This window comes from Eucyclogobius newberryi, unplaced genomic scaffold (genome assembly GCF_026437365.1).
Source record: "Eucyclogobius newberryi isolate DKJ021-1_F unplaced genomic scaffold, fEucNew1.0.hap1 SCAF_5, whole genome shotgun sequence".
Taxonomy (NCBI): Eukaryota; Metazoa; Chordata; class Actinopteri; order Gobiiformes; family Gobiidae; genus Eucyclogobius; species Eucyclogobius newberryi.
Window position 1 is genome coordinate 37,106,398 of NW_027316167.1, and position 21,972 is coordinate 37,128,369.

Below are 21,972 nucleotides of genomic sequence, written 5' to 3' on the forward strand. Positions count from 1 at the left end.
GGCATGTCCTCTCCATAGTCTTATTGAGAGTTCAGTCCTTATTTGCTCCAGCCTCATTGGCTGTCAAAGCTGTACTACTACTACTACTGGGCTGAGTGTGACTGGTACTTTCCATAGTGAGACTGGTGAAACCGACTAAGGTTGAACTCCTGTGTTTACTGAACGAATTTTATGTACTTTCTCTTTGAGAATAAATAAAGCAAAACACCTGCCCTCTAAGTGTGGTTCTAGCTAAAGACAATCTCTTTAAAATATTTAGCAGGTAAAATAAATAGTTGCACAGTAAATACGTTTTGTCACACATTAAAGTGTGAAGAGTCATGTCATCTGCTGCTGTCCGTTGCATTATCCACAAGCCTCGTGCTCTCCAGAGCTCCCGGCCTCTGCTCTCAACACTGTGGCGGTGCAACACTGCTTCTCCTCTGGGCTTTTGTCCCTGATTGATCCAGCCGTGGTCTTTGCTGATCTGGCATCTGTAAGACCTAGGTGTCCAACTCATCTCTCATGGAAGCTGGGGCTGTGGATGATCTGAGAGAGCTTTCCAATCAATTCAGTTTGCTTCAGTATGCGCTGGGGGGGTGTGGTGGGAGCAGATCGGGGCAGGCAGGGCTGCGCGAGCCCCTCCAGAGTGCTGAGCCGAGGCAGGAACTGAGCCAGCGCAGGAGCTCCTCTCTCTCGGCTCCTGTGCCTCTGGCTGCCCAGACTCAGCAGCAGCCCATGTGTGTCTGAGGAGTACACGCTGTAGCCGTCTGCCTGCACCTGCTCTCTGAAGGAGCAGTCAGCTTTGGTGTAGGAGTTCTGCAGAAAACAAGAAAATACACCATCATGTTTCTGCTGATACATTAATACTGTGGACTATGTTCATATAAGCACAAACATCTGCTGTATCGATGTGTTTGTGTTCTGAAGCACATCCGTTCGGAGGCACGTGTTTGTGTTGGCGCACACTCAGGGCCCAGGCTGCTGCTGTGTCTATGCTTCTCATTCAGCTTTTGGGCTCAGTAAATACATTCTGCTCCACTGGACAAAGGTTGATGTTTCTGTTTCTGTTTGAATTAATAGATGTTTTCACTGCTGAATGCATTTTCATGAGCCGCAAGCCCACAATACCTTAAGGTGGTCTTAAAGGGGCAAAACATGCACACAAACTTGAAAACACGCGGATAGATTTAAAAACATGAACACACATTTGAAAGCACACACATTAAAAATATGCAAACAAATGTTAAAATATGAAGTGGCGTGGTGAGATTTTGGGGCACCCCTTCTTTGTATAAATAATAAAAATACCATGATAACAATAAAGCTTAAACCACTATTGTATTTTGGGGCAGATACGATGCCTAATCTAGTCTGTGCAGCCCCCACTCTTCACACAAAAGTTACATTGTCTAATTATATTATATCAATATAATAATATATTGTATATATAATCATATATTATAATTGCAGGCTATTTCTCTCCAAATTCCAATGGGAAATATAAGAACATTCGTGTCCAAATCCTATGTCAGTGTTTCCCACTGAAGCTGCCTCTGCTGCTTCTTTCTGCTCTCAGCCCCAGTTCTTCAACGCACTGAGCAAACCCTCTGTGAGCTGTATGTGACACACAGATGTGTGGACAGAATAAGTATACAGGTATATTATACATTTTTGTGGCAAGTACACAGCAAGGCTCTTCGCTCCCCCGGTGCCATGAGCATGCACAGATGCAAATTTTGAAAAACTCCTTCTCCTTCATTATAACCAGTATTTTTTTAGCTGAGGAGTAAATGTAGCAATGTGGTGAGTTTGATTTAAATAAACTAGCACGTTCTGTTGTTATCATTTTGTATTGTATGGCATGTTGTGGTAATCTGTCAACATAAAAGATAAATAAAACTCAGTCAAATGCATTTACTTGTTTAATAAATATTTTAATTATTATATTACTGTGTTCAGCAACGATAGTAACGATGTACCGTAACAAGTTACTTTTAAAAGAGTGTGTGTATGTATGTATATATATATATATATGTATATCCCTCCGAAGCGCCCTTCCACAGTTGGAGGACTGCAAGGGCAAGTACCGTACTTTTTGGGCTATACAGCGCTCCTGAATAAAAGCAGTACAAATTTACATAGTAACATGAGATCTTTACACATAAACAACCGTACTTTAAGCCGCTACTTTATCCCCACGCTTTGAACCCTGCGGTCATTACAATGGTGCGACTGGCTAACAGCCACTGAGGGGAAATAGCAGTGGCACGCTGTAGAAGAAGACGTCAGTGGAAGCACTGTCCAAGGGACACGTCGTGTTTTCTATAGTTTAAGCTTCAAAGCGTATGTTTTATTACAATCAGACCATATTCATGAAGAAATTACTTTAATGAGGAAATGAAACTAGACACAGCAAAATACAAAGACACACAAAGCGCAGACATTTGATATACGGGCCTGTAGTTTAGAACCTGCCGCATTGAAATCAAACTTTCTTGGCCAGACCTGACTCACGGGTCAAAAGGCAACCATGGACCATATTTCTGTAAATATCTAATGTTACAATGCAACACTCACTTGACAAGTACGAGCTCAGGAGCAGATGAACCAGATGTGAAGACACAGACACAGGTAAATCAGATCACGCAGAGTAATCAAGGACATAGGGCACAGTAGGGACAGCTCAGATGTGTTCTTTGTTTGTTAAATATCAAAACACTGTGTGTTTTATTACAATCCAAATTGAAATTATTCTAATTAGTCGTGCGGCACCGCGAGATCCCTGATCAAGAAGTGGCTGTAGAAGATATTTTATTAAAACATTTATTTTTGTGATGGTACAAAAAATAGAGGTTCAAGCAGGTGCCATCTACATTAGTAGTAGTAGTTGCACTTTATTTTATTTATTGATTGCTATAATTGCTGTTCCATGTACAACAATAAGAAGATTTTGTATGTGCTCTGGTAAAGTAAAATCTGCTTTATTTCAGTCACTCTGCATTTCTTAGTTATAAAAGGTCTAGTCTGCAGAAACAAACTGTTGCATATGACGATTATGAGACGCTGCTGAAAGTGCAGACACAATAGAGCCAGCCAGATGTTCACTGAATGTGAAGTATTCATAAGATCCTGCTGCTTTGCATCATCATTACTATCAAGTTAAGTGTAGAATAATGAAGTCTCCAAATGCAATAGTACAGACTCTTATTTTTTCTGAGAAGCTCAGTGAGGTTCAGCTCAAAACCGTGGTGTCACTGGCACTCTCCTGTCTGTATGTAACAGGAGTTAAAGATCCCATATCATGCTATTTTTTTCCATTTCATAGTCTACCCTAAGGGTATCTTTGATCATAATAATTGTTGTGCAACACCCATAACAATAATAGTTATGAAATATCACCCATATCTTGGACCCCGCTCAAAAAACCCGGAAATGCAAATGGCTTAGTTTGAGATTTGCCCCCACCCTTTCGAAGAGCAATCTGCCTCCCCTGCCCAACCCGTGACGTAGTCTCAGTGAGAGCGTGTGTCTCCCGCCCACCTTGTGACGTATTCTCAGCGTGGAGAGTGTAAACAGGCCGAGGCGTCGCTACACAGCGGCACACGGGAATGCCAAGTTATCAAAGAATGAAAGCAATAATCACATTTCAAGCACCTGTCATCATAATAAATGAAAAACATCACAAAACAATGTAATAACAAACGCCTCGTCAGGAAGTCGCACATGTACATGTAACTTGTACTCACAGCTCTTGCGCTCGATTGTCTTCTTTTATCGTGGGAATAGCGCCAGCACTCAAATTTAACTTAGTTGTAGGTTCCACCCCACAAGTTCGAAGGTTCACAGCGCAGCGGACCGGGCTCTCCTGTCCAATGTGCAATGTGAAACTAACTTCACCGCGGTGGCTCTCCTCGTGTCCTCTCCTCGTGTCCTCTCCTAGCACGTCCTCTCCCCGCCTGCTGCAGCGCTTTCCCTTGGCTCATCGCCGCCTACCTCCGCTGATCCCCAGGAAGACTTTGCTTTTCGTCAGCGCGACTTTAGTGAACCCAAAATAAATTCCGGACACCTTCCACATACTGTGTCCTCTTTCGGCAAATTGAACAGTGTACTTACAGAGACTTATTTACAGCCGAAAACACATTTTCTCCAAGAAGACATGGTGAGCAAACAAAAGAAGTCGCTCCTCACCCCCACTTCCCCCCGGCTCTGCGGCGAGGGGGAAAGGGCGAGGGGGGCGTGTTCCAGGTACAGAGTGCTTCCTGGAGGATGGGCTGTAATATTGAAGTGTGCCGCGGCACTCAACACTGATGACGCATTGCTGAGGTAGGCCCCGTCCATCTGTTCATCCGAGGAAAAGGATATAGACTGTACTCTCGCTAAAAACTGCAGGAATCAATAATAATAATAATCATATATGAAGCACCAATAGCGCTGTAAGAAGGTTAAAAGCTCTGAAAAGTCGATTTTGCATGATATGGGACCTTTAAAAAACAGTATTTTTATGTTTTTTTTTTTCATAATGTTAATACTATTCTAACTTACAATTCTTATTTTTCCCTTAATTATGTCCTGTGTGTGTGTGTGTGTGTGTGTGTGTGTGTGTGTGTGTGTGTGTGTGAGAGAAAGAGTGAGTGAGAGTAAGAGTGAGTAAAAGTAAGAGTGAGTAAGAGAGTGAGTAAGAGTAAGAGTGAGTAAACGTAAGCAATGCTGTAAAGTATGTGGGCCCAATATATGTGCAACAGACACACAACCAAACTCTGTCACTCATGTGTTGTATAGGCAATGTATTCAGTCGGGCTCTGGACTGATGGTCACCGCAAGTTCATTGAAATTCAAATAAATAAAAGTTTATCGTCATGAAAAACATTACTCTATTTGTAAATTAGTTTGATTTTGTCCACTCTTATCTTGGGTATAATTGATTTCCTTGATTTTACTAAAAAAAAAACTACTAGCGTTTTTTTTTGTGATAACAAAGTTAGAGGGCTAATATTAAACATATTTGATGTTTATATTGCTTCTAATTGGGACAAAGTAAACATCTTTTGAGTAATTTAGCATAAAATAGTTTTATTGGGTTTAATTAAAACCCCCAAAATACAGCGGGTCCAACAGACCCGGAACACCGGCTGAGTAACAAAACAATGAACACCATACAAGGGTTAATGTATATTCTAATATATAATTATTGATGTACACTTAGGCTGTGATTGAAAGTTAAGCGCAAGAAAAGTATAGACAGAAACTGAAAGCGTTAGCAAGTTCCTTGCTTACCGTTAGGAGAAAGACTGACAGAAACCGGGCCGTTTGTGCCTGAGTTGGTGATGTCCGCTCACATCAGTCCTGCTGCACTGAGCCAAAACAGTCCGTTAAGGCCTGTTAAAGCCCATGAGTGTCCCGGGCACTCGAGGCGTGGATTGTCGGTGGCTGTCGCTCTACGGGGCTTTGCACCGATGGACAAACGTGTTTCCCGCAAACATGTGTGTTTTCTATTATTATAATGCTACTCAAACAGAATGAGGCTTCTATGTCTTAATACGCCAGCACCAGCTGCAGATTAACTACGTATATTTTATGGAGTTGTCAAACCTGTAAGTCAAAGCTTTTGACACGCCAGAGCTGTTGAGATTGCACATAAAATTACAGACGCACAGATCTAGTTACAGACACATAGATCTAGTTACGCACGCATGGATCAGATTAGGCACACACGGCTCTGATTACGCACAGATCTGATTACGCATGCACGGATCTGATTATGCACGCACTGATTGTGGAGGGCAGGGCTGTTGCAAAAGTTTTGTGTGTAGTTAGAGATGCGTGCGTAGTACTTTAATCATCTTCATTTTAGACATGCTTAAATTAAATTACAGATGCACAGATCAATCATGCACACACGCAAATCGAGTTATGCACACACAAATCGAGTTATGCACACACAAACTGGGTTACACACACAAATTCAGCAACATGCACACAAGTCACATTACACACACTTCTTACTACAGACAAATCAAATAACAAATGCAAAAATATTTTTGCAACAATAATAGCTCCATATGTATCTGGATGGACCTCAGGAGGTGTTTGTGTATTTTGATATGTAAATTAAACAGCATCCACAACTAAGTAAAAAAAAGAATTGTTGTAAACAAACACAATTTTATACAAACACTCTTTATATTATTCTGAACAAAAAGCCAACGTAGACCTATCTCTACCAATATTTCCATGGCCATGCCTTAAAAAAATATATGGGAAGTGAAATATTTATTTATGCTTTGTGGATGTGACCATGAGCAGAAAAGTCTAACCCGAACTCCCGCCCCGGGAGTTCTCACATGTTATTGTGATAGTGTATGTGGCTTCTGCCAACACTGACAATGCTTGTGAAGCACTGCTCTGCTGCACCAGCAGGTTGCAGACCCAGCACCCACAGGCACAGCTGCATGCTCTCACTTCCACAGCTGGACAATGGCCCACACCCATTCCTCTTCACACCTCTGCTTTGGCCGATCAGCTCACCACTCCACTTGGACTCACCCATCCCCCCGGCACACAGTCCCCCTGCCAACCACTTACTGTCATAGCAGCATAGGCGAGGAGAGAGCTGAAGAGGATTAAAATAAGGAAGGCAGCAGGACCAGACAGCATCAGCTCCAGGCTCCTTAAGTCCTGCGCAGATTAACTGTGTGGAGTTATGGAGCATGTCTTCAACATGAGCCTGAGGCTGAGGATGGTACCATAGGTCTGGTACCTGTGTGGTACCAGTACCCAAGAGACCGCGCACCAAAGACCTCAACAGCTTCAGGCCGGTAAGCTCTCACGTCCCATCTGATGAAGACACTGGAGCGGCTGGTCCTGGGCCACCTCCGCTCTACCGTGAGCTCAGCCATGGACCCGCTGCATTTTGCATACCAGCCTGGCATCGGAGTGGAGGATGCTGTCATCTCCCTGCTGCACCGCTCTCTCTCTCACCTGGAGAAGTTTGGCAGCGTTGTGAGGATTCTGTTTTTTTTTAATCTCTCCAGCACCTTCAACACCATCCAGCCGCTGCTCCTGAGGGACAAGCTGGAGAAGGTTGGTGTGGACTATGACCTGGCAGAGTGGATCCTGGACTACCTCACAGACTGACCCCAATTTGTGAGAGCCCGGGGCTGTGTGTCTGACACTCGGACCTGCAGTGTGGGAGCACCCTAGGGCACCGTCCTCGCGCCCTTTCTCTTCACCCTCTACACTGCAGACCTCAGACATGGCACGGACAGATGTGTCTTGCAGAAGTTCTCTGATGACTCTGCCATCATCGGACTCATTACTAGCAGGCGACAAATACAGAATAACATAAGACAATCTCTACACATAATGAACCATATACAAAAACAAGACAAAGCTGTGATCATTAGTTTGGACGCTGAGAGGGCTTTTGATTGTGTCATATTTATTTAAAGTGTTAAACAAAATTCAGATAGATGATTTAGTTATAAATAATATTGGGGCTCTTTACAATGGTCCTACATCAAGAATTAAAGTCAATGGCCACACTTTCAGCTACAGAATGAGACTATGCATGAGGTTTTATGTTCAGAGGTTCGGGTTCTACAACCTCTGGAAAAAACAGATGTACCGCCAGCGATTTTACGCATGACCGTTGAGTGTTTCTGCGTTCCTAGCGTGCATAAAAGGTTACGTAGAATATGAAGGTTATTATGTGTTTTTATCACGATTTTTTTTTTTTTACATACTTTTTTTTTTTACGTCAAATTTCTAAAACATCTAATCTAGTAAAAATGTTCATTGTATACAAATACAATTACATTTGTTTTTCTATTTTATGGGGGAAAAAAACACGATGTTAAAACATTTTAATTTGAGGTAAAAAAAATGTTTTATTCAATGTAAAAAAAAATTCGATGTCAATATTTTTTTGATGTGATAAAATATATATACATATACATATATATATATATATATATATATATATATACATATATATATATATATATATATATATATATATATATATATATATATATATATATATATATATATATATATGATGTTAAAAAAAAAAAAAAAAGTATTCGATTTCAAAAAAATCTGGGATTAATTTCCGGTTAAACCAGACTGAAGCAATCGAGCAGATCGTTCCCGCTACTCCCCATAAGCAGTTTTTCCTATTCCATTCCTTATGCTTTGCTGCCCCTGAACACTCGCATTTCATGGTATTTATAACGGGCATTTGAGAACGTTTTCTGGTAAAGTTCCTGTTGTGTTGTGCACTTTTGAAACTGTGTTTTTTGTCACGTAAAGTCACTGCTACTTGTCCGATGTCTCTGTTGAACTACTAACGTGACTTTTCTTTTCTGTTTTAGGTGATATTCACCCCTGTTAAGTTAAACTGCATTGCATTTAAAGGTGTGCACTTTTATATAAGATGCAATATTACGTGATCTGCGTGTCGTCTCTTATACGTGCATAAAAGGTCACCATGTTGTAGCATCAACAATTCATCACAAAAAATAAAAGAAACTTTGTTACCTTGCCGTAACTTAGTTTCAAGCTTCCATGCTACGTTTTTATATTGTGTTTGCTGTACCTTTGTGTACTATAAAGCTATGAGTTTTGCATTTATTTTGCCTGAGCTGCAATTAGTTTACAATCAAAATGTAATTAATTTTCACTAGCACAAATATCTCATAGGTAAAGGACATTCCACAACTGTTACATAGCTACCAGACTGTAAACAAGAGCCAAAATCCATATGAATGACACAACAATTATGCCTTAAAACACCTATTATTTACACTGTCAGAGAAGTGTGTCTGTTAAGTGTAAATTGTCTGATTTGTTTAGATTGAATTAAAATTAGGGTAAGTAAACTTAACCCAGAGATTGGCCTCATCAGGAGATGAAAAATGGATAAAGTGATATGAAATTTCAATGAAAGGATTGTGATGTTTTGTCATGTTTGCATAATTCAAGTGAGGAGCATATTTGTGACGGCGCAGCCTAAATGCCGGTACATGTCGGCCTCGGTGAAACTGAGATAAACCCCAAAAAATATTTTTTTTTTCAAATGTGTGATTTTCGTTTTTTTGCAGAATGTGCTAGTTGAAGTTATGAATAAGCCCCTGTGTGCTTCAGATAACACTATTGGTTGTCTTAAACGTATACATTAAGCTGTTAAAAATAAAAAAGAGTTTTCGGGTCTTTTTCCTGCTCTCCTGGGGGGCGTCACCTTTTTCTAGTCAACGTATTGTTTACATTTTCCACCAATCAGCTGTGATCCGCATGGCTACAGCTGCGTGCTCCGTGTTTTCCTCTCATTACTCCAGACCGTCTGCAGAGCACAGTCTTCAGAGCTTACATTTCCTGGACTACATTGCAACGGAACTGTTTACTCAGGTACACTTTTACTTTACTACTAAATTATTGCATTAACGCTGTGTTTTAAGGCGGTCTCGTGATCACTTTAGAATCTTACTTGTCTGCTCCGGTGGAGCAATGCTAAGCTAACATGTTGCTTCAGTGCACTCTGCAATACGGGCTTAATGTGACTACTTGCTGTTATCACCATGTTATAGGGTTATTTTTCGGCGTGGGTTGGCCCGTGGGTTGTGTGAGTCGTGATTTGTGTGTGTTTTATGGTGCTTTGTTAGTTTTCGGGTCTAAACCGGCTAAAACGCAGCTATTCTGAGCTAAGTTGTAAGCTAAACTTTGCTACGTTATCGGGATATTTTTCGACGTTTTGTCTGTACAAATTATATACTTATGTAGTATTTCTTGACCCTTAGGTTGTGTGGGTTGTGCTTTGTGTGTGTTTTATGGTGTTTTGCGTTAGTTTTAGAAAATAAAGAACTAGAAATAGATAAAAACTACAACTCCCGATACCACTTCTGGTCACGTGGCTTACGTACGTCGCACGTCACGCACGCACTGCGTCACTCGAACCAATCACGCGCTTGCCTGGCCATTATCAGCTTCCTGTGTGTCTCTGTGCACGGTGTTGGGAGAGACGACAGGACGGCTGAACCAGGTAAGCTTTGCGACTAAAACACCCGCTTTTAATCACTTTAATGTGCGCCGGTTTTAAACTTGAATGTATGTTTATGTGTTGGTGTGCTGTTCTGCAAGTGTTTTGCTTTTACGAGCCGTGTTATCTCAAGTGAGCTAGCTAGCCCCGCTAGCCGAGGGCAGATGTCCCAATATCTCCGCGTTTTGCATCTTAAATATACCGTTAACGTCACAATGTGAACTGTTATCTGTGAAGTGTGTTATTCCCATATTACTGTTAACCCTAATCCTTTTTTTCCCCTTTTCAGAATTGGCAAAGACACCCTGACTGACATAATCAAACACTATGACAAAAATGGAGCAACACCACGGTTGAGGAAGAAGCGCGCACAGCCACAGCCACATTCACGCAGGTTCATCAGCCATGAAGTCATCCACACCGTTGTGGAGTTTATCAAAAACTGTGCAGAAGTCCATTCCATAATGCTACCTGGTCGACATCCTGGCCATAGGGACTGGCATGTGAAGTTGCTCCCAACCCATGTGACTAAGGTCTCTACGTGAAGTCTGCTAAGGAGCTTGGTAAGTGTAAAACATTATTTTGGTGATTTTCATGTTTTAATGATTAGAGTATAATTAACCATAAGCAACATCTGTTTTTCAGGTGAGCCTGCAGTTTGTAAATCAAGCTTCAGATCACTGTGGAAACAGCTTCTCCCACACATCAGAAGCTGCAGGCCACGCACAGATCTCTACAACAGAATCTAATGTGCTGTCTTTGGACCCTCACCGCCAGCAAGCAAAGACATCAGGATGCATTACAGCTTTGACTTTGCACAGCAGGTACTAATAATAGTGCAAATGCAGAATAGCAATTATGGAGACATATACGTCTTAATCAAATGTCATATGTATTAATCTAATCTCCTTTCTCTCTCTCTCTGTCTACTACAGATACACTTTCCGTCCAACCCTCTGCAGCCGGGGCCAATGTATTTCCTGACTCCACGAAAATGTAGCCTTTTTGGTGTCTCCTGTGAAGGGATGCAAAAGCAGGTCAATTTCCTGATTGACAAAGGCATGTCGTCAAGTAAGGAAAGCAATGAAGTCATAAGCTACATGCATCATTTCTTCAACAACTTCGGTGTTGGAGAAAAATACCTGGATCTTCATTGTGACAACTGCAGTGGCCAAAACAAAAACAATTTCATGTTGTGGTATGCTGCCTGGCGTGTTGGACACAAGCTTCACTACACAATGGACATCCACTTCCTCATTGCTGGCCACACCAAATTCTCCCCTGATTGCTGCTTTGGACTTATCAAGCGAGCATACATGAAGTCCAGGGTTGACACTTTGGAAGACATCGCTGAGGTTAGTTTATATTATTTGACTACTGTAATGTGTTAACATTAGCCTGGCAAAACTTCAGTGCTGCTCTCTGCTTAAGATATGTTTCTTCTGTTCTCATTTTTTTTACATTGTCGCCCTTGTCATAAGGTAGTGGGAAACAGCTCTCCTGAGACTCACCTCAACGGCGGATGGCAAAGTGTTTGTCAAGAACTTCGACTGGCAGAAGCATCTGATTCCCTTCTTCAGACGGCTTCCAAAGATCAAGAGTTATCAGCACTTCAGGTATTTATATTGAAACTCTCACATTGTGTTAAAAAAAAAAAAAAATAGTTAATGAGTGTTTATATGTGAAATAGTTAGCCATTTCTTAAATGTCCTGTTATTTGTTTACAGCTTTGATACCAAGAGACCAGGTGTGGTGCTTGCGAAAAGTCACTGTGAAGCAGAACCAGTGCAATTTCAGCTACTACGCAATTCAGCTGTTCTGCCTCCGGTTGACAATCTCCATGTCCTGGTCCCACCTGGACTGAACTTTGACAGGCAGACTTATCTGCATGAAAAAATCAGGCCTTTCTGTGCTGACAAGGCAAAAGACATCACATGCCCAGCGCCAAGAGTCACAGCACAGAAGAGTGCACAGACGAAGAAGAGGATGAGGATGTGATCTCTGATGTAATTGGACTCTGGTGGTGTACATATCATATCTATTATCTCATATCTCATATTCAAAGCCATGGACCCGTTGCAGTTCGTATACCTGGCCCTGGCATCTGTTTATAAGAGTTCTTCTATTAAGAGTGTTTTTTAAACTTCCTATAAGTTATCTGTCCTTTCCCCCTGTATCTACTGTGTTGTAACATTAAAGGCTTATCTTTTGTTGTTTGTGTTGCACTGAATCGCCTGTGAATTATGTTTATCGACAAATGCAATGAATCTGATTCTGATTCTTTGATTCTATTCAGGGCCTTTTGTTATCCAAGTATTTCCATTTTAATATAGTAACTTCTAATTCTGATTCAAGTCCAGTTACCATCAATAACACTCCTCTTGAGTCTTCAGTGACAGCTGTAGGGGGAAGATGGTGTCAGTGTGACAGGGGGAGGACTTATCTCAATGAGATGCAAATGAGCCCCCTGTGACTCTGGGCTCACTCCGGTGAGAAACTTTGGCGGCCGTTTTCTCAGTGAATGGGTTTGAGAGTTGTATACATTCAAATGACCACAACTTACTCAAATATTATCAGATCTACATGAGTGAGACATCATTGGAAAGCTTTGAACTCACACTTTCATAATCTGTGAATAACTCGAAATGTCTCCGGGTAGACAGTACGTGCTTTATCCACGGTCAGACACATTTGTTGTTGCGACGGCACTGACAACCGCGCGCTCCCGTATATCTGTGCGCTGAGCACACACACACACACTGACCACGTGAACGTTTAAACCGGCCACATTTACCTTACCTTTCGCTCTCCCCATATCGTGCAGTTTTTCCTCTATTTTGGTGGGATCCCGGGTGCACACTGAGTCCCGCCGACACACTCCCGTACCTCCCACTGATTGGCCAAACAGAGGTAAAAGCGCATTTTATCGTACAGTCGTGCGCGGTAGAAGTGATCAGGTGATCATAGGGGTTTCTTTTTTTAGTGTTTTGTTATTTACTGGTAGTAGGGCTGCCCATTCAGCGAAGAAATGGTGGAGTAATGTTTTGATTTATTTGGGTTATATTTTGGTTGGCTCATGTATGCCCGTGGGAGGGGCATAGGGGTATTTAAGCAGGGCGGTTTTAGCTGCCAAAGGCGATAGAGTTTGGATGTAGAGCTGGCAGCACCTGGGCAGCTAACAGAAACCCGAGAACCCAAAATTCTGGACGTCAAAAGTGTAAATATGTTTTGTCCTATATTTTTTTTGACACTTTGTATAGCACGAGGGTTTGTTTATGCTTCTTCACTTTTTTTTGCACTAAACAAATCACATGGATTTTTGACTCGGCCATAGTATTTTTTTCAACAAGCCCACAACAGTCTCAGCTTCCAGGAGATCCACGCTGTCCTTCAATACAAGACACAGGTGAAACCCTATATATTAGCCTCTGCGTTGCAATAATGCAGTTTAACTGTTTAAATCTGTTCTGTAAGTCTACAAATAAAATGTATTGTTAATATTACAAGAACAATCACCTGTGCCTACTCCTGCAGCAGAAGCAGTCGGTGGGTTTTCGTGCCCGTGCCAACAGCACCTGGAGGGAGGTCTGGGAGAGCAGGCATGATGGTCACGCAGCCTTCATCCTCAAAAGCAAGTGTGCGGCGGGGACCAGGATGTATAAGCTGCAGCAGTATCTGCAGAGGAGGAAGCTCTTCTTTTTATTGAGTCACTTCCTACTTCCTGCTTCCGAAGAGTGTAGACGCTTTCTTGCTCGCTCCAGCTTGCTATCGCTGCTTTCCTTATTTATTTAGCTTTTTAAGCAGTTTTTGTCTTCCAAACATTTTTGCTTATGATTTTTTCAGTAAACCAAGGATTTTAGGAACATTTTTACAGTTTTGACCACATCTGACGAGCCAGCGAGATGTTTGGGAGAAGAAGGGAAAAAGACTGTGAACGCTGTCAGAAATATCAAGAAATTAATGAGCTGAAAACACGGATATTTGTTTTGGAATCTGAAAAAGGACTCCAAGATACAATTCCAGTGTCATCCTGTGGTAAGAAATCCACATTTTTTACAAGAAAAACTGCTCCTTTCAACCTAAACAGAAGTGACTCTGTGTCGTTCCCAAAACTGTCTAAAGACCAGGCTGTATCTTGGAACAAACTTGGTGCAAAGCCTAAACAATACAAAGATAATGTAAAGTCACCTAACACACAGCTTACAAACAGATTTTTACCACTTTCAGAGACGGAATTTACTGAACAAAGGAAAAATGTAATACATGACATGGCCAAAATGCAGTAGACAGAGGGAAGATCTGTGCCATTCATCAAGGTCACACAGACTATTCTGATAGGGGATGACGCGATAAGTCACGTGACGCATGAAAAGATCAACACACTCTTTTGCCAGTGCAACTGTTTCTGAGATAACATCACTCCTCCCAAATGTTTTGGCTAGACATCGAAGAGTTAAACAGCTGATTGTGCACGTGGGTGCAGTGGACATGCGGCGAGAACAGACTGAAGTTTTGAAACGAGTTATTCAACGTGCTTGAGGAAATCAAAATATTCATAAGTGGACCTCTTCCAAACATTGACATGAAGACAAACAAGTTTAGCCGGCTTCTTCAGCTGAACACATGGCTGTCCAAAGAGTGTGCACCTAGAGGACTGCACTACATTGAGAACTTCTATCTATTCTGGAAACGAGAGGACCTGTTTAAGAGAAATGGCCCACACCTATGCAGAGGTGGAGTGAGGATGCTGACAGAGAACCTGCTCCACGCTCTGAGGCATTGGACTGGGCCTGGACAGGGTCCTGAGCAGAGAGTTAGAGAAGAGAGGAATGAGAAGAGAATTCCTGCTCCATCAGCCAGTGACCAAGCCAATGTTTCAGCATCAACAGCACCACAACCACAGCCTCCACCAAAGGATTCATCAGCAGCCACTCCACCACCACCAGAAAAGGATTCAGCTCCAGCTGCTCCACATTCACCTCCACCGCCTCCAGCGAAGGACTCATCAGCAACAGCACCACAACAATCTTCAAAGGCCTTGGACCCATCTGTGACAGGCTCGACAACATCCCTGTCATCGCCCCTGCCTTCAGACCAGCCCTGGGTTCCCCCTGCAACATCTACTCTTACTACAGATTCCTCACTCTCCTTCTCATCTCCACCCTCACCCAGGGGCCTTCCAGCCATCTTGAATGTCTGATCAAATCAGGCCTTAAGATGACTCCACTCATGCCCATAATATCAAGATCAAGAGTTATGTCAATACTTATCAACTCTTCCCCGCACAAGCCAACTACACCAACAAAAGCCCCACCACCTATCTCCCCTCGCCTTTCACCTGGTCCTAAACTCTCCCCGGCTACAAAAGCCCCACCACCCATCCCCCCTCGCCTTTCACCTGGTATCTATCATAGATAGGATGCACTGGGTCTCAGCGTTGCCGGGACTTATTGTCATATTAAAAATCAAACCAGCCCTGTGTAAAAATAGCCCCCCCTAGTGCTGTTTCTGTAGTCACATCCTACAGATGGGAGTCAGGCTGCCCAATCTGAGAAATTTGATAAGATCTGAAAATCTGAAAAGATAAGGCTGAAACTAGTCTGAAACTTGCTATGGTAAATGTCAGATCCTTATGTAACAATTCACTCTTAATTAATAATTGTATTTCTTCTTGAGAGACTGATCCACCCTCGCTGTGTGAAGGAAAGGTTTCGTAGGTCTTTCCTTCCTGCTGCTGTCAGACTTTATAACAAACACTGTTAGTCCTGAACACTCAAAATACTGACCTAACCTAATACTGATGTGCAATTCCGTCATATTTGCAATTACTGTTGTGATTCATGTGGAATTACTGTGAAATTCATGTGCAATCTATGTGCCGTCGTGACACATATTCATGTGCACTTACTGTCGTGATCACATGCAATGGTATTTATGTATTTATTTATTTGTCTATGAGAGTTTTTGTTTGAGGGTGTTTTTCGGACTTCCTATGGGTGATCTGTTCTTTTCTTCTGTATCTACCTCTGTGTCTTCCTGCGTTGCACCAATGAAATTTCCCCATGTGGGACAATAAAGGAATATCTTATCTTATCTTATCTTATTGTAACATGGCTTGACAAAAACACAGAGAATGTAGTTCTGATCTAGATAGAATCTGCTCCACCTAACTTTAAGTTTGATTCTGAAACACGAGAAAACAAAAAAGGGGGTGGAGTCTGTGCTATCTTTAGAGATTAAATAATTACCCACAGAGGTTGTCTTTTGGGGTGTTTTCATCATTTGAGTATGTATCCTTTAAAATGGAGCTATAACAGTCTCCATCCGTTCTCTTCCTTGTTTTATACAAGCCTCCCCAGCACTGCCAACGTTTTATTGATGATTTTACTGAGATGTTTTGTCATAACAGGTGATTTCAATGTGCATGCTGATAATATTTGTGACAAAAACGCTAAAGAGCTTGATGCTGTCCTTGAAACCTTCAGTCTTACTCAGCATGTGAGAGGCCCCACCCACAGCAGAGGGCACACTCTAGATCTCATAATTACTAAGGAGGTGAATATTTCAAATGTCAATGTGGTCGATGCTGTTCTGTCTGATCATTTCTGTGTCTTCTATGACCTGTCTGTTTCTCCCAAACCACCAGCTGGTCCTGCATCTGTTCAGAGGAGACACATAAATGATGGCACAGGTGCACTGTTTATGGAAATGATAAACTTTGAAAATGTCTCATGTTCTAATGTAATTGATTTGTTGAACTCTGTTACATCTAGTGTTTTGAATGTTCTAGACATCATTGCCCCTATGAAGGCTAAAATGGTTAAACATAAGCAGAAGGCGCCTTGGAGAAATTATGATTTGGTCAGGGCACAGTCAGGGCACAGAAAAGGGAGTGCCGCTGGGCCGAACGGAAATGGCTTAAGTCAAAGCTCCAGGTTCAAAAAGAGATTTATAAAGAGAAGCTGAACATGTACAACCTAATTTTATGTAGAACTAGGGCAAGATATTTTTCTGAAATTATTGGAAGCTTCAGTAACAACTCGCGTGTCCTGTTTTCCACAGTAAACAGATTAACAAACCCTCCAGCTCAGCTGCCGTTAGAACTAATTTCCACATGTAAGTGTAATGAGTTTGTGTTATTCTTTAATGACAAAGTTCAGGGCATTAAAAATGCTATAAATCCCACAATGGCAAGGCAAGTTTATTTGTAGAGCACATTTCATACAAAAGGCAATTCAAAGTGCTTCACACAGCAGGAAAATGCATTAAAATCACAAAGAAATTACAGCAGAAAACAATTTAAGACATAAAAGAAGAAAAATCTTTTCAGTCATATGGGCAGCTAAATAAAACAGTTTTTAGCTTAGATTTGAACATTGTCAGAGTAGAAGCCTGTCCCACATCTTTAGGAAGACTGTTCCAGATTTTAGCTGCATAAAACTGAAACGCAGATTCCCCATGTTTAGTCTTGAGGTCCTCAACTATAAAATTATTAGTTCAAAATAAGTATACTTAATATACACTTAGATATACTACTTTTTGGTAATAAATAAAAAAGTGTGTGTGTGTGTGTGTGTGTGTGTGTGTCAGATATACACGCACACATACTCCTTACCGCAGCATAGAGCGTGGAGTCCTCGCGTAAGCACAAGAAGCGGTTGGACGCGACTCCTCTGAGCGCCACACAGCCCGGGCTCACGGCTCTGATCTCCAGTAGACCTGCGGCGCACAGTGCGTGAGCACGGTGAAGCATACATTCCGCAGCGACAGCACACATACGAAGGAGAACACTTACTGTAGGCACTTTGGTCCACAGAGCCGTGCACCTGTCCGTCTGCGCTGATCTGCAGGTGCAGCCCCGTCTTGGCCGCGTAGAGGTGTCTGCGCCGCACCACCTGCGCCCAGCCGTGTGTAGCGTCCACCTCGCGTTCCGCCATATGCGTGCATGCGACTCCTATGCTCAGGCCCAGCAGAAGCGCGGCCACGGCCAGAACATCCACAAGCCGAAACATTACTTTAACACGAACAGAATAATAAGTATGTTCACAGTGGTGTCTGCCACACTCGCGCCATAGGGAGAACGTCTAACGTGGCCTTATCGCAGCATGCCCTTTTAAATGACGCTTTTATCAGTGGCAGATAACCTCTTTCCAAGAGCCAATTCTCAGAAGAGGATCACAACACACCCCTGAACCACTGCCCGCCGTGCCGCACCGCACCGATGGTATTTAGTTACTCTAAATTATCTCTATCTCTAAATCTATTTAGTTTATCTACATACTGCAGATATTTGGTTGGACACTGTCCACTGCCTGTGCCAAATGTTACATAAATACTGAGATGGAGCAGTAATACAAAAACTATGAGTGATCGATGGCACTGATCTGAGCTCTTTCGGGAAAAAGTAGGCATAATTTCCATTCAGTAGCGTTTGAGACGTCCATTCCAGCACTTAGTGCAGCCTGAGCAGTGCTCTCAGATCTGGGACCAGGGCTGTGAGTGCTGCACTGAAGAAAGTACAAGGATTTTGGTATAGTAGAAAAGTTGATTTTAAAACCATTGTCTTGATGACTACCTGATGACCACACTTGGACAAATGTGGGACCCAGATAGTTTTGTAGCCATCATCATTTCTGTGAAATGGGAATAGAGAGAAGGGAGGACATGGATTTGAAATCCTGAAACTGCATGTGAAACTACATGGAGCCTTGCTGCCGCCATAACCACTCAACCACTGGGCAGCACAAGTGTCATCATAATTTCACTTGAGTAATTCAAATCATGTGAAATTTGCTCACACACGCACAAACACACACACACACACACACACACACGCCATCCATTAGAAAGTAAAATCCAAATTGCCTCTATAAATTAACGCAAGTTTGGTGCTGTCCGGTGATTGAGTGGTTAAGGTAGCTGCACCAATACCAGGCTCCATGTTCAAATCCCCGCTCCAACAATTTACTGCATGTCCTTCCTTCTGTCTCATCCCCTTTTCTTACTAAGCTATCCTGTCTTATAAAGCCTAGGGTTGGTTTGACCAGAGCCAATTCTTCATTTGAGCTTTAAAACAATTCTACATAGGACATTTTCTTTTTGTTAACGGACGACTATTCCACAGATTCCCACCTCGGACAGACAGGTGTGGGGTATCACCAGGTCACCTTTGGTGGTGGCTCGTGTGGTCCTTTCTGAAATATCTTATACCTTACACACCTAGGCGCAAGGATCTATAAAAGAATACTTAACATGAATTAGAAGTCCATATGTCTTTACTTAGCCGTTTCCCAGAAAGAGTTCTAATGTATGTATGTATATCAAACAAGGCAGAGGTGGTAACCATTTTGAAGTATCGTTACTTAAAAATATCACTCAAGTACAAAGTAAGTCTAGTATTTAGTGGGAATACTATAGAAGTAATTGTCCAGATGCATCATATAAGTCGATGTTATTCATGTAATTGGAGAAAAAAGATCACAAAAATAATGTTATTTGAAAAAGTGGTGCAAGAACTCAAATGTTCAAATAATTTCACATGAGTAGAGGGCATTTAACTGATCATTTGTATTTTTGGCAAAAAAAACATGCAGACACAGTTGTAAAGCCGTTGCATAAACCCTGGCTTAAATTGCACACTTTTTTATTTGTGCTTAGGTTAAAGTCTAGAACCTGGGTCTTGGCTGTCAGACTGGGTTACTCCACACTAACGTTAGCACAGACTTGTTTCCGCTCTTATCACTTTGTCTTTCCGATGCTCCCTTGCTCTGAGTTAAAGTTTAATGGAAAGTAAACAGTTTATTCGCCCAAAATGCAACACAGGCCGCACATTTCAAAAGCAGGTGGGTAACACAGCGGACTTTTGGTAAACCCCATTTGTGAAGAGGAGGTTGGTACTAATGTCTTATCTATAAAGTATCTTCAGCTATGTGGACACTAGATGGCAGTCAAAATCATTATATTTACCTTTGCCACCTAAGCACTTTAGAGGCTTATTAAAGGCTCCTCATTTGAAGGATTTTCTGAGGGCTTTTCCCTATTTAACAGAAAATATTTTGAAGTGCGCTATTGGTTCAATATTTCTGAGCAACATATACACACACACACACACACACACACGTATATGTATGTATATATATATATATATAACCGGGTGGCTGCCATAGTGTACAGAAACATCTGTGCAGAGTACGGGCTTGAGACCCCAAGGACAAAGTGGGAAACACCTCCAAAGGTGGTAGAGAACGACCGAGCCAAGGTCCTCTGTGGTGGATGGCAATGTTCACCACCATGGTGGTGAACATTGCTGTGACGAAGGACCCGCCCCGTTTCTGCCAGGTGCCTGATTGACAGGTCGAGTAGCCAATCACACGTTAGCATAGGCAAGTTAGGTTGAGGATGCTACGTGTTTGCAGAGTTTTAGTTGTTTTCCCCCACATCGTGTAGAGCTTGTGGTTGTTGTTTGGTGTGCGTGATAAAAAGTGAGTATTTGTTAGAAACAAAAGTAGACATAGACACACCATTTGTTCCATGAGTGTATAAAGTGTTGCATGCCATTCGAATTGTTTAATAGTGTAGTTAAAGTTATATATTTACCTTGTTTTGTATTTGTGAATGCTAAGTGCCTCGAGCTAAGCGCTAACAGCAGTAGCTCCGACGGAGCTCATGTATATTTGTGCATTATATGTTATTGTTTTACAGATTTTATTATAATTTATGTTCTCCTTGTTTATATTACAGAACCACACATGTATTTACATAATCAATAACTGCTCTGTAAATACCAACCACCAGTATTATTTGACTAAAACCTTTAATAAAGAGAAAACCCTGGATCATCTCTCCCAGTGCATTCTTGCCAATGCCCCCTGGCGGTCACAACCCGTATGAAACCAGAAAATTAGCTCTCCCCAAAACAAATGGTGCCGAAACCCGGGATAAGTGTGGCCACCGTGGAATAAATAGAGATGTATTCAGACCAGAGTCACCTTCTACACGAGGCAGGTGCTCGGCCACGCCGAGACAGAAGACCACCTGTTTGGATGCAGGACTACGTGTCCACCCCTGCACAGCAAGCTGTTCTCAATGCATATGAGCAGCAACAACCATATCCCAGCGTGGAGAGATCGGTGGGGAGAATTGCCAGGACAACGTCTCTCACACCTCCACAGCCTGCTGACTGGAGTGAACTAGAAGGAGCCAGAGCTATGGATCCATATGCTGCTGAATATTCCCTGCGTTTACCTGTAAGTACACCAGTCACGCCCAGGCAAAGACCAGCTGCAGAAGAAACATCTGACACTCTAGCATTGTTACACAGAGTTCTTAACGACAATCATAGTATGCAAAGACAGATGATGGACATGCAAAGGCGCCTTGATGCAAGAGAGTTCTCATCCCAACGATTCATCCCGATGCCAGCCCCTGCTCCACCACAAGGCCTTCGTGCACCTTTGAGCCAGGATCACAGTCAGCTTCTGCTCTCTGCTCCGCCTGCACAAGCTGTGAACTTTATGTTGCCTACAGATCCTGAGTACTGGCCACCTCCTCCCCCTCCTGTAACAGATGAGTTCATTGAAAGGCCACTATCACCGCCACCACAAAGGATGGTGTCTGAACTCACGGAGCTGCTAAGGGACATGAGAACTACCCCACAAGATCCGCCAAGGTATGTTGCAGATACACACCACTTCCCATCTCCTGTGCCGACGCCAGAGTATGGCAGCCCCTATACCCCACCAAGACGTGAGTCAGAACACACCAGACCCCTGCCTCCTCCTAAACATGAGGTGGTGTACCGCGGCCCTAAGCCTACAATCCCTTCATTCACAAAGGGTGATCCAAGAGAGTTTGCCAGGCTCAAGGTGGCCCTGGAGAATCTTCTGCCTGAAGACGCCACTGAACGCTTTAAGTATCAAATACTGTTAGACCACTTAAAGCACGAAGATGCCTTGCTT

The 21,972-nt window shown here is 42.4% G+C and overlaps 1 protein-coding gene across 2 annotated transcripts; it reads right to left on the minus strand.

Annotated features, from left to right (window-relative positions):
- Nucleotides 1-468: 468 nt before the first annotated feature.
- Nucleotides 469-18,056, minus strand: fgf19 (fibroblast growth factor 19). Of its 2 annotated transcripts, none has more exons than XM_072465748.1 (3): nucleotides 17,842-18,056; nucleotides 17,631-17,734; nucleotides 469-798 (listed from the first exon to the last, which is right to left on the minus strand). In XM_072465748.1, exons 1-3 carry the CDS (start codon nucleotides 17,960-17,962, stop codon nucleotides 496-498), a joined length of 528 nt encoding a protein of 175 aa, XP_072321849.1. In that variant the 5' UTR covers nucleotides 17,963-18,056; the 3' UTR covers nucleotides 469-495. The 2 variants fall into 2 exon arrangements, with proteins under 2 accessions (XP_072321849.1, XP_072321848.1); XM_072465747.1 differs by having other exon boundaries at nucleotides 17,811-18,056.
- Nucleotides 18,057-21,972: the final 3,916 nt, after the last annotated feature.